This window comes from Hemiscyllium ocellatum, chromosome 11, assembly GCF_020745735.1.
Source record: "Hemiscyllium ocellatum isolate sHemOce1 chromosome 11, sHemOce1.pat.X.cur, whole genome shotgun sequence".
NCBI lineage: Eukaryota > Metazoa > Chordata > Chondrichthyes > Orectolobiformes > Hemiscylliidae > Hemiscyllium > Hemiscyllium ocellatum.
The window spans coordinates 68,062,009-68,074,727 of NC_083411.1; the positions used below are offsets into that span (position 1 = coordinate 68,062,009).

The 12,719-nt window shown below is 41.8% G+C and overlaps 1 protein-coding gene across 1 annotated transcript in view; it reads right to left on the reverse strand.

The window, feature by feature from the left end:
* The window catches only part of si:ch211-26b3.4 (connector enhancer of kinase suppressor of ras 2), a 582,714-nt gene that overhangs the window by 347,867 nt on the left and 222,128 nt on the right, over window positions 1-12,719 (reverse strand). Inside the window, 1 exon segment of the mRNA XM_060832168.1 lies at window positions 11,325-11,366. Within this exon segment, the coding sequence (XP_060688151.1) occupies window positions 11,325-11,366 (42 nt within the window).

Consider the following 12,719-nt stretch of genomic DNA (forward strand, 5'->3'; position numbering starts at 1 on the left):
TCACTGTTGGAGAAGAGAGAGTGTCATATTTTGGAGTCAAACCAAAATATCTATCTTCCCTACGGGGAGTGTGTAAATGATCACACGGTGCTATTTGAAGAATAATGTTCAACCAGCATAGTGAAACATATTAACTTTTTCATACTCTTATTTGGGAACTCTGATGTGTACAATCCATCTGCCACACTGGCTGAAAAAACACATTCTGGTGGTAGTGAGAACTGCAGGTGCTGGGGATTAGAGTAGATAGAGTGGAGCTGGAAAAAGCAGGTCAAGCAGCATCAGAGAAGAAGGGGAGTCGATGCGTCAGTCCAATAATCTTTCATCCTAAACCCAGGTGACTTCAGATATTTAATCTATCCTATAAAGTTGTCACATCATGAAAAATGAGCTGCAGGTACAAACAGCAAACCTCGCGTTTTCCAATATTGTTTTGCCAATTTATGATCCATTATTGTACAGCATTGGAAAACTGGGTAGTCAGGAACTTCGATTAATTCAGAGATATATGGGGAAAATCTTGCACATTCCGCTCTGATATGTTTGATGGTGAATGAGAGTTTAATAAGCTAACCAACTTTGTCACCTTCCCAACTCCACCATGATAATGTCTGTGGTGGAAAGGCCTGTGAATCTCCATCTGCCAATGAGACCTTTAAGTGAGTATTAACAGTCTCATCCTGTCAGCATTGGAGGGAGTTAAACAAACAAACCCATTCAAGCTCCAAGAGTGTTCCTCACTTGACAACCTGACTGAGGGGCCCAGGACTGGGAAGGCCAAGTGAGAAAGCTAACCCTCTGTGCTCACTGCTGATACATGTCCTAATCTGCAACCCACTACCTCTCCTTTCATGAATCAGTTCTTGATCCTTGGATGGGTGTAGCACCGGCAGCAACCATCACCTTCCAGTGGTGCTGCTGTTCAACGCATCAGTGACTCATCAACCGGCAGGACTTCTGCCCGTGGGGTCTTTAATCCTGAAGTCAGGCCTACCGCTGGCCAAATAAGTGCCTGAGTGGAACAAAGTGCTGTGCACCTTCTCAGAAAGGTGAGACACAAGGACTTTTGCCAACACTCCAATTGGCAGCTAACATCCCTGCTGCCTCCACACAGTTCTGTTCATTCTCTCAATGCTGTAATCTTGGAGCTCTTGCTGGGACAGGTCAGGGGGCTAACTGGAAGCAGGAATGATACTCATTTCCCATACCCCAGCGTAAATAAGGAATAATAGAATAACCAAAAACAAAAGCTTGCTCTCCATACATCTGGTCTGAAACCAAAAATATGGTGATCCTTCCTTTTCCCTCTCTTTTACAGACCTGAAAGAGAAAATCAAAATGGAATCACAAGATTGCAAAATATTTATGCAAGATATATGGTCCAAAGGAAAAAGTATGATGTTCACTGAACTCAAATAAAATTGGCGATAAAAGATTTATGATTGTTGTGACCTGGATTTTCTCTAACTCAGTGTCACCATGAAACTGGCGCTAAGTCAAGGAGCTCTCCAAGTTTCCAGCAGCGATGATGTCACCAAGCAGGAGAAAGAACCAAATACATGAAGTATTCTCTTGGACAGCAAATGAGGAAGTAAAGTCCTCTGAATGTCTTCACTTTTTGTCCAAATTTATCATTAGACAATACTTATTATTGGTGCAATAAATCATTGGACAGGATATATGCCGGATTAAGTAGAAACCAAAATATCACGAACAAGCTTCAAAAGATTTGTTTTAAGGATGTGTAATTTTTGATCACAATGGAGAAATGTGACGTCCAATAAATGTAAGATTCCCCATTCAAGGTCAGCCATACCGACCAGTAATAACAATGCAATTTCTGCATTGTTAAAATTTGAATTCCATCCCATTCAACCGGATTTACTTCAAGGACATCGTCTCAGTCTTGGCGAAACTTTGGGCTTTAGTCTGTGGCCCAATAGCAAGGCTATTTCTGGGTTAAGAATCCAAACACCTGATCAGTAGGTCTGCTTATGGGAGCCAAACAATTAATCTGTCACAGGCAACATTCCAGATCCTAATCTGCTGTGCAAAAAAATGTTTTTTCCTCATGTCAGTGTTGGTTCTTTTCCAACCACTTTCAATTGGTCTTCTTTGTTCTCAATTCTCCCATGAATGGGAACAGATTTTCTCTGTCCAAATTCCAGAACCCTCAAAAATATTTACACCGTTTTGAGTTAGTGCTATGTTATCACTGCAATCTCATATGTCCACATGCCCATTTGTGCTTACAGCACACTAATCTTTCTCATCGTGCCTCATGTGAACCGAATTAGATCTTACTGAATTCCCTTTTTGCCCAACCCCACATAATAGCATATTGATTTGACAAAAAGTAGAAGAGAAACATAACTTTAGCCAACTGGAATAGGAATTGGGTGATCTGTGAGATTTTCTTATATAGACTACCAGCTTCCAAAAAAACAGTGTGAAAATTACTGGCAAATTACTCTCCTATCAGCCTACTGACGATCAGCAACTCAATGGAAAAAGTTATCAATGCTATTGTCTAGCATTTGCTCAACAAGAATCATTCACAGGATGAGGGTCTCACTGGCTAGGCCAGCATTTATTGCCCGTTCCTATTTGCCCAGAAGGCAGACAAGAGTCAATTGCATTGCTGTGATCCTGGAGTCATGTGTAGTCCAGACCAGGAAAGAATGGCAGCTTCCTTCCCTAAAGAACATTACTGAATCAGATATTTCTTTCTGACAATTCACAATGGTTTTGTGATCATCACAAAATTTCAGGTTTTTGTTAAATTCAAATTTCTATCACAGCAGCATTTGAACCTGTGTCTCCAGAACATTACCTGGGTCTCTAGAAGAACAGTCCAGCGATAATGTCACTGGGCCATTGCTTCCCCTAATTGCTCTGCTCATTGATACTCAGTTTGGTTTTCACCAGCGCCAATCAGTCCTGGCATTATTACAGGACATCTCTGCATGAGCTCCTCAGGGTAGTGTCTGAGACACAACCATCTTCAGTCGCTTCTTCAATGATCTTCTCGCCATCATAAGGTCTGAAATGGGATTGGTCACTGAATATTTAGCACCATTCATGACTCCTTAGACACTAAAGCTATCCATGTACAGAGACAGGAAATTCTGGACAATATCTAGAGCTGGCAAGTGGGAAGTAACATTCACATCACATCACACTGCCAGGAAGTGAACATCTCTGAGAGAATCTAACCATCTCTCATACAGTCACAGTGTCATATAGTCATACAGTCAACAAACAAACTCTTCGGTCTAACTTATCCATTCCAAACAGGTTTCCTAAATTAAACTAGACCCATTTGCCTGTGTTTGGCTCACATCCCTCTAAATGTTTCTTATACATGCACCTCTCCAAATGTCTTTTAAATGTTGTTATTGCATTTGCATCTACAACTACCTCTGGCAACTTATTCCAGATACACACCAATCTCTGCATGGAAAAGATGCCTATCAGGGCCCTTTTAAATCTTTCCTCTGTCATCTTAAGCTTATGCCCTCTAGCTTTGGACTGCATTTCTCCAGGAAAAAAAAACCTTGCCTATTTACCCTGTCTATGCCCCTCCTGATTTTATAAACCTCTATAAGGTCATCCCTCAACCTCATACATTCCAGGGGGGTAAAACCCAGTCTATCTAGCCTCTCCTTATAATTCAAACCTTCCAGTCTAAGTAACACCTTTGTAAATCTTTTTGCACCCTTTCCAGTTTAATAACATTCTTCCTTTAGCAGAATGACTAAAACATATGTAGTACTCCAAATGTGGCCTTACTTATGTCTTGTACAGTCATAACATGACATCCCAACTCCTGTACTCAATACACTGACCAATGAAGGCAACTGTGCCAAATACCTTTTCAACACCCTGCCTACCTGTGACACCACTTTCAAAGAGCTATGTACCTGCACTCCTAGGTCTCTCTGTTTGACAACACTTCCACGGTCCTACCATTGACTGAAAAGTCTGCTTTGGTTTGTCTTACCAAAATGCAACACCTTGTATTTATCTAAATTTACCTCTATCTGCCAGTCCTTGGCCACTGTCCCGGTTGTACTCTTCACTGTTCACTATGCCACCAATTTTGGTGTCTTCTGCAAACCTACTAAACATGTCTCCTGTATTCTCACCCAAAAAATAAATTTACATAAACGACAAACAACAGTGGACCCATCACTGATCCTTTCAGCACATTGCTGGTCACAGGCCTCCAGTTTAAACAACCGTCTACTACCGCCCTCTGTCTTCTACCATCAAGCCAATTTTGTTTCCAATTGGCTAGCTCTCCCTTGATTCCGTGTGATCTAACCTTACTAACCAGCGTACCATGCAGAACCTTTTTGAAGACCTTGCTAAAGTCCATGTAGACAACATCTACCACTCTGTCTTTTCATCTATTGTTTTGGTCACCTTTACAAAAAGCTCAATTAAGTTTGTGAGACACAATTTCCCATGCACAAAACCATGCTGACTATCCCCAATCAGTCCTTGTCTTTCCAAATAAATGTAGATGCTGTCTGTCAGAATCCCTTCCAACAACTCACCTACCATTGGCGTAAGGCTCACCAGCCTAAAGTTCCTTGGCTTTTCCTTGCAGTCTTTCTTAAATAAATGCACAACATTAGCCAACCTCCAGTGTTCCAGCATCTTACCCGTGGCTGTCGAAAAGACTAATATCTCTGCTACGGGCCCGGAATTTCTTGCCAAGCCTCCCACAATGTCCTGGGATACAATTGATCAGGTCCTGGGGATTTACTTACCTTTATGCATTTTAAAACCTCGAGCACCCCTCTTCTGTAATATGGACTCTACTCAAGATATCACTACTTATTTCCCCAAGTTCCCCAGCTTCCATGTCTTTCTCCGCAGTAATTTACAATGTAAAATATCCATTTAGGATCTCATCCATCTCTGAGGTTCCTTGATCTTTAAGAGACCCTATTCTCTCCCTAGTTACTCTTTTGCCCTTGACATACTTGTAGAATTTCTTTGGATTCTCCTTAATCTTATCTGCCAAAGCTACCTCACATCTGCCTTTTGCCCTCCTGATTTCCCTGTTAAGTGTACTCTTACAGCTCCTATACTGCACAAGAGATTCACTTGATCGCATCCATCTATACCTGACCTATGACTCCTTCTTCTTCTTGACCATAGCCTCAATATCTCTAGTCATCCAGTGACTGCAACTCCTGCCAGACTTGTCCTTCACTCTAACAGGAACGTGCTAGCCCTGAACTCTTGTTACTTTGCTTTTGAAAATCTCCCACTTGCTAGATGCCCTTTTACCTGTGAACAGCCTCCTCCTGGCTAACTTTTGAAAATTCCTGTCGAATACCATCAAGATTAGCATTGCCCCAGCTTAGAACATTATATTGTGGACCTTTCCATATCCTTTTCCATAAAGATTTTAAAACTAATAGAATTATGGTCACTGGTCCCAAATGCTCCTCCACTAACACCTCAGTCACTTGCCCTGCCTTATTTCCCATGTGGAAGTCGGGTTTTGCCCCTTCTCTATTAGAGTGATCTACAAATTGATTGAAAAGTTATTCTTGAATACACTTAACAAATTTCTCCCCATCCAAGTCCTTAACATGATGGCAGTCACAGTCTATGCTTGAAATGTTAAAATCCTCTACTACTACAACCCTAGCCATCTGTGATCTCCCTCGTCATATGCTCCTCAATTTCCTGCTGGTAATGGAGGAGGGAGGGGGGGGGGGCATAGTAAAATCCCATCAATGTGATCACCCCCTTCTTATTTCTCAGTTCCACCAAACATCACTGGATGATCCCCCAAGAATATCTTTTCTAAGTACTGTTGTGATGTTTCCCCGAATCAAAAATGTCACTCCCCCTCTTCTCTTGCCTCCCCTTCTATCCTTCCTACAGCACTTATACCCTTATACCCTGGAATATTAAGCTATCGGTCCTGTCCAGAACTTCAGCCATGTTTCTGTAATAGCTATGGTATCCCAGTCCCACATTCCCATTCATGTCCTGAGTTAATCTGCGTTACCTGTCAGGCCTCTTGCATCAAAATAAATGCAAGCTAATTTGTCAGTCTTCCCTCAATCCCTGCTGTACTCTTGCTTGCCTTGTCTATTTAACTTCTGTACCAGCCTCAACATTCTCATCATGAGACTAGTTTAAACTCTCCCGATTAACTCCAGCAATTCTCCCCACTAGGATACTGGTCCCCCTCCAGTTCAGGTGCAACTGACCTTCTTGTACAGGTCACTTCTATCCCAGAAGAGATCCCAATGATCCAAAAATCTGAATCACAGTCCCTTGCTCCAGCTCGTCAGCCATACATTCATCCGTTCCATTCTCCTCTTCCTACTTTTACTAGCACTTTTACTAGCCACACATCATCCAGCGGTAATCCAGAGATTACTACACTTGAGGTCCTGCTTTTCTAACCTCCTGCCGAACTTGCTGTATTCACTCAGCAGGACCTCATCATTTTATCTACCTATGTCGCCGGCACCAATGTGTCCAAAGACCTCCCGCTGCTCATACCCTCCTTGACACTTTGCTGCAACCACTCCAATAAATCCATGACCCTGGCACCAACGAGGCAACACACCATCCTGAAAACTCATTCACAGCTGAAGAAAAGCCTGTCTGTGCCCCTGACTACAGAGTCCCCTATCATAATTGCTCGTTTGCACTTTGCATGACTCTGCCCAATAGCAATCAATCCTGGTGGCTGCTGCTATGTTCCCCTGAGAGGCTATGTCCACCAACAGTATATCAAAATGGTACACTTGTTTGGGGGGGGCGGTGGCATAGCCATTGGAGATTCCTGCACTGTCTGCAGACCTCTCCTGGTGGTCATCAAACTGCCTGACTGAGCCTGCAGTGTATCCACTTCCCTGAAGCCACGATCTATCACACTATCTGCCTCCTGTATGTCCTACAGTGCTTCCAACTGATGTTCCAATTGATCCATGTGATCTGAGAGGTGCTGCAGCCAGACACGTTTCCTGCAGACACTGTTACCAGGGATACGCAACTACTCCGAGATCCCCCACATCCGACAGGAGGGGTATACCACTCCACTGACTGCCACCTCTGCCCCTTTAACAATTTGTTGACTGAGGAAGAGAAAAAAGCTCTTATCTTGTTGCTGCTCACCCTCCTCAACAGAGCCCTGTATTTACCTAGGCATACTCTTCCCTGACCATCATTGAATTTCCCACTATCAATATCCTGGAGTGTACACTGGTCCAGAAACAAATTGGACCAGTCAATAGAAATATTTTGCCTACAGAAGCAGGTCCAAGCTTCTGACCTGCTTTTTTTTTAATTGAAAAGGAAGCAGGTCACAAGCTAGGAACCCTGCGTTGAGTAACTCATCTCTCAAAAACTTGCCGACCATCTAAAAGACACAGGTCAGGAATGTGATGGAGTCCTCCCCACTTGCGAGATGAATGGTGCTCCAATAACACTTAGAAGATTGATATCTTCCAGGATAAAGCAGCCTGCTTAATTGGCACAATATCTTCAACATTCACCTCCTTCATGACAGGGACAGCACAGCGGCAGCATGTATTTTTATCATCTATAGAGAGCACGGCACCTACTGAGGTTCCTTCGATCGCACATTTTAAATCCATGCTACTTAGAAAGATGAGCACAGTTTTTACATGGGACCACCACCCTTTGCAAGTGTCTCTCCAAGCCACACATCATTCTGAGTTGGAACTTTACTGCTGTTCCTTCAGTATCACTGTGTCAAAGTCCTCAAACCCATTTCTGAACAATGCAGTGTGCATAGTGACACAACGTGGACTGCAGAAGTTCAAAAAGGGTAATTAGGGATGGGCAATAAATGCTGACCTAGCCAGCAAAGCCCACACCCCATGAAAGAATAAATGTTTTTAAAAATCAATTCGTTTGCACCTTTGCAACTTGGGTGGAGCACAGGATGAAACTAAAATATCGAGGGGTAAATCTAAGACTAACATGTGAAAGTTGTCAGATCACTGATAACAGACAAAGCACAAAAGCTACCAAACCAGCAGCCTGGGATATACATGTGATAAACAAACCACTTTCAGCTGAGAAACTGACTGGAGCTAACATAGGCCAAAAAGGGCCTGCTTGAAGAATTATCTATCCAGAAAGTTAATCAGTATACATTAAAACATGGCACTCTGAGCTGAAAATTTGCTCAAGTGCTGTTTTAGAGTCTGAGCTCTGACCACTGACAGCTTGTTGAAAAAACTACACTTCAAGCCCCCCCACCCCATCCCTCAGGTGCCATTAGTACCAACTGTTACAAATGGTTTATTATGTTTGTTACCATTAAAAGTTTGAGCTACTGAGTCATAGCTTCTGAAAATAAGAATGTAAGCATTAAATTGAGTTTCATTGGTGTGATTTTAAAAAATCAAGTTAATTTGTATTCTACACACTCAGGTACGAGAAGGTGGCCACATACCTGCCTCTTTAGATCCCACAAGATGATAAAGGAATAGATCCCCCTTCTTGCTAAACCAAGGGAATATTTTCATCTGGGGTCGCAGAGAGGCAAGGGAACCAGAAGTGAATTAAATTGGGCAGTCCCCAAACGGTGCTGCTCCAGGATTTCTCACGCTCTTCCAATTGCTGCACTCTGGTTCCTGTGTGCATTTGGAGAGCCTTCCTATTGGCTGGGACAGGAGAGATGATTCCACCTCCTTCCTCATTTTCACCTAACTCCATATGTTAGGCTCCCAAGGCAGAGGTCACGTGATGTATTTCTAGTTTTCTAATTTTCCAGTTTTGTTACCCACTAGAAAAATAAATCAGTTTTGCTTCCAATTTCCATCCTTCTCTCACCTTCACCTGTTCCATCTCTGACTCTTCCCATGTCTTCTTTGACTTCACTGTTTCCATTCTTATGGACAGGTTATCCACCAATATCCACTGCAAACTCATCAACTCTCACAGTTGCCTTGATTACATTTCTTCATACCTTGCTTTCCACATTCTCTTCGTTTCTCCATCTCCATCATATCTATTCCAATGATCCCACCTTCCATTGGGTGTGTCTCATGTGGTCTCCTTTATCCTCAACCGAGGCTTCCTCCTTCTCCCATAACACCCTCAGCTATGTCTGACCCATCTCCTGCAGTTCTGCCATCATCACTTCCCCTCCCTCCCAGAATAATGATAGAGTTGACTTGTCTTCACGTTCCACCTCACTAATCTCTGCTATTTCCGCGATCTTAAGCAGGATGCAAACACCAAAGAAATCTTCCCCTCACCTCCGCTGTCAGCATTCCATAGGGACCATTCTCTCCGTGGCACCGTGGTCCACTCCTCCATCACTTCCAACACTTCTTTACTCCCCCACGGCACCTTCCTAGCAGGTGTAACACTTGCCCACTCACTTTCTCCTTTCTCACTGTTCAAGGTCCTACACATACCATCGGGGTGAAGCAGCATTTCACTCGTGCTTGCTTCAACCTACTGTGTTAATTGCTCACAATATAGCCTCCATTACAATGATGAGACCAAACACAGACTGGGTGACTGCTTTCTAGTGCATGTCCTCTGTCTGTAGGAACAAACTTGAACTTCCAATTACTTGTCGATTCAATAAACCACCTTGCCCCCACGGTAATATTTCTATCTTGGACTGCTACAGTGTTACAACAAAGCTCAACACCAGCTGGAGGAATAACACCTTATTTTCCAAACCTTCGAGACAAAACTTGGAGTTCAGCAACTTCACAGCATGAGCTCTATTTTGATTAAACACCACCTCCCACCCTCCACCATCACCAACGTATTCACTCACATTGTTATTTCTTTCATTTTTTTCTTTAAATTTTGACATCCTTTTTCACTGGATCACAGCTTTGTCTTTTAGCTTATTCGATTATCTACAGCCCTAGTCATACAACTCAACAGAACACCTATCGCTGTCCATTTAAGTGGAATGCAGCAACATCCCTCTTTACCCTCTAATGGTGCAAGCTCCCCAGCAATTGAAACCCCTTTGTTATATGTCACTGTCTGAGGCACACACATAATTCTCCAATACGCTCGATCCTATGTCAATTGAAACAAGGCTTGAGAAGAAACCCGATATTATTATCTTTGAGGTTCTGTGCTTTAATTTGATATCTTTCGAGTTCTTAATTCAATTTGCTTTGAAATCCTCAGTTCAATTTGTGGTTTTCATAGAACAATGGACCATATCCCAGAATGTGCACAAAACATTGCCAAAAATTCTGACAAGTCTCATGCAGTAAAATGAAATTTGATTTATTCAGTCAACATATAACAAAAGGCCTAATTTAAAAGGACAGTAATGGGAAGTATCATTCCACGTATTAAGAATACAACTTGTCACTTCAACAACTGTAAACAATGAGCCTGGTCATGCTACAATGAAGCTTCCTTGGCTCGGATGTAGGTGCGGGATCTGGTGCCAATCTAGTGGATTCTATAGAGGAATTTCCTGTTCGCCTCTGACAATGGAACCAGCCTCCAGTGTTATTTCAATAGCACAAAGCACAAGCTGACTGGAATTATTTATTAGAACAGAAGAAATCATCTTGTCAATTGAAGATGTTCAACATAAATATGAAAAATGAAGGTTTAAAAATATCTATTTTGGATTCAAAACTACAATTACTTAATCAATTTTGATCAATAGACTTGATAATAGAGGTAATTGGTATCATTATTCTAGATAACAAAGTATGTATTTTGAACATTTCAGCGTTGCGCTGAAAAGGATGGAGAGTAGCAGGTAACAGGCATCTTACACATGTGCTCAGTGATGGGTATTGTCAGGGGGCTCCAAATGGAAAAGTATTCGCTTCTAGTCTTAAAATTCCTCAAATACATCAAAATAAAATATTTCACTCAGATTATACGATGCATGATTCCCAACCATAAATGTTTGAAATTTGAAATTAAAAGAGATGGCCGCACTTATATTCTTAGTTCCTCACCTAAGAACCACATATTTAGAAAGAAGCATATTCTTGTCACGTATTAACGGGAACCTGGTACTTGCCCTGAAGGTCAGAACAGCTAAAATTTCAAGATTGAGATAGATCCTTTTGGGGGTTATCTGGAATACATAGCAAGAGTACGTAAACAGAAATGAGATATGGATCCACTTTGAATTAATTTAAAAGTGGAACAGGTTGAAAGAGCTGAATGCTCCACCTTGCTCCGGTGTTCCTAATGGAATCTTGAAAACTAGATGCATTTATCAAATTGACAAACAAAATGAAACAACTGTTGAACTGAGATGAGCATACAACAGTAAAATGAATGGAATTTTAATAACTCACCACATGGAGAATCTTATTTTCGGTTTCATACACTGTACAATCCTGCAGGAAGAGAAAGTGAATAATCAGTTATCTCATTCCATTCTGGCAAACAGCACGCAGTGCTGTTCACAGGCCCTGCAAAGAGTTTTAGGATATAAGTGATCATGTTTTTGTCGAAAGTTTTTCAAACCATGACTTAGTTCAGTCATAAAATCATTGTAAACTATATGGGTAAATGTATGTACCTGAGGGGCAGAAATGAACAGAAAAGTACAGATACAGCCTTCAGGTGTTAGTTTCCTCTAAGACCCATGGGTGACATCAGCACAAAAGATTAAATAATGCAAACTCAAGGTGACAAAACTAATCTAAAATAAAGAGTTATTTTGTGTAATCTTGATGGTCCTCTACTAAACTGCAATCTAAAACTATGGACCGATTGGTGTGTGGAGTTCTCAAAAAGAAAGATCAGTATTAATTTTTAAACCACAGTGAGGTTCTGTCAGAAAATATCAGATTGAAAGCCTGTTGTTGTTAGAATTTGCAAAATTAACCCAAAGTGTGCAAGCGCAAGATCAAACCAAGCACAGTTGCTGATACAGACAGCCGCAATCCTCCCCTTGCTAACTTATCAGCTTTCTATTTCAGGCAGAGATTGTAGCATATGAAAAGGCAAGTATACTGATAGATGATCTAATCTAATTTGTGAATCATAGAATAATTGAATCTATGCTAAGAACAGTGGTTTGTATTACTAATAACCTTGAAAGGGTGCAGCAAAGGTTTACAAGGATGTTGCCAGGGCTGAAGGGTTTGAGCTATAGGGGGAGGCTGAACAGGCTGGGGCTGTTTTCACTGGAGTGTCGGAGGCTGAGGGGTGACCTTATAGAGGTTTAAAAATTATGAGGGGCATGGGTGGGATAAATAGACAATGTCTTTTTCCTGAGCTGGGTTAGTCCAGAATTAGAGGCATAGGTTTAAGGTGAGAGGGGAAAGATTTAGAAGGGAGCAAAGGGGCAACCTTTTCACGCAGAGGATGATGCGTGTATGGGATCAGATGCCAGAGGAAGTGGTGGAGGCATTTGCAACATTTGAAAGGTATCATGAATAGGAAAGGATATGGGCCAGGTGCTGCCAAACGTGACTAAATTTACTTTGGATATCTAGTCAGCATAAACAAATGCAACCAAAGCGTCTGTTTGAACCTTTTGATTTTTTAAATCCAATTTTTCCAAATATATATTATGCTTCACATGGGTTCTCTGGTCATTTTGAGCCCAAGTTTTATTTGAAGCAACACCGGACTATTGTGCCCATGGCCACTAAGGCTGTTGAGTAGATGACGTAACTGATCATTATTACCACCTGCTTTGACGCTAAAAAATCACATCAAATATTGGCTAGAAGAATGCA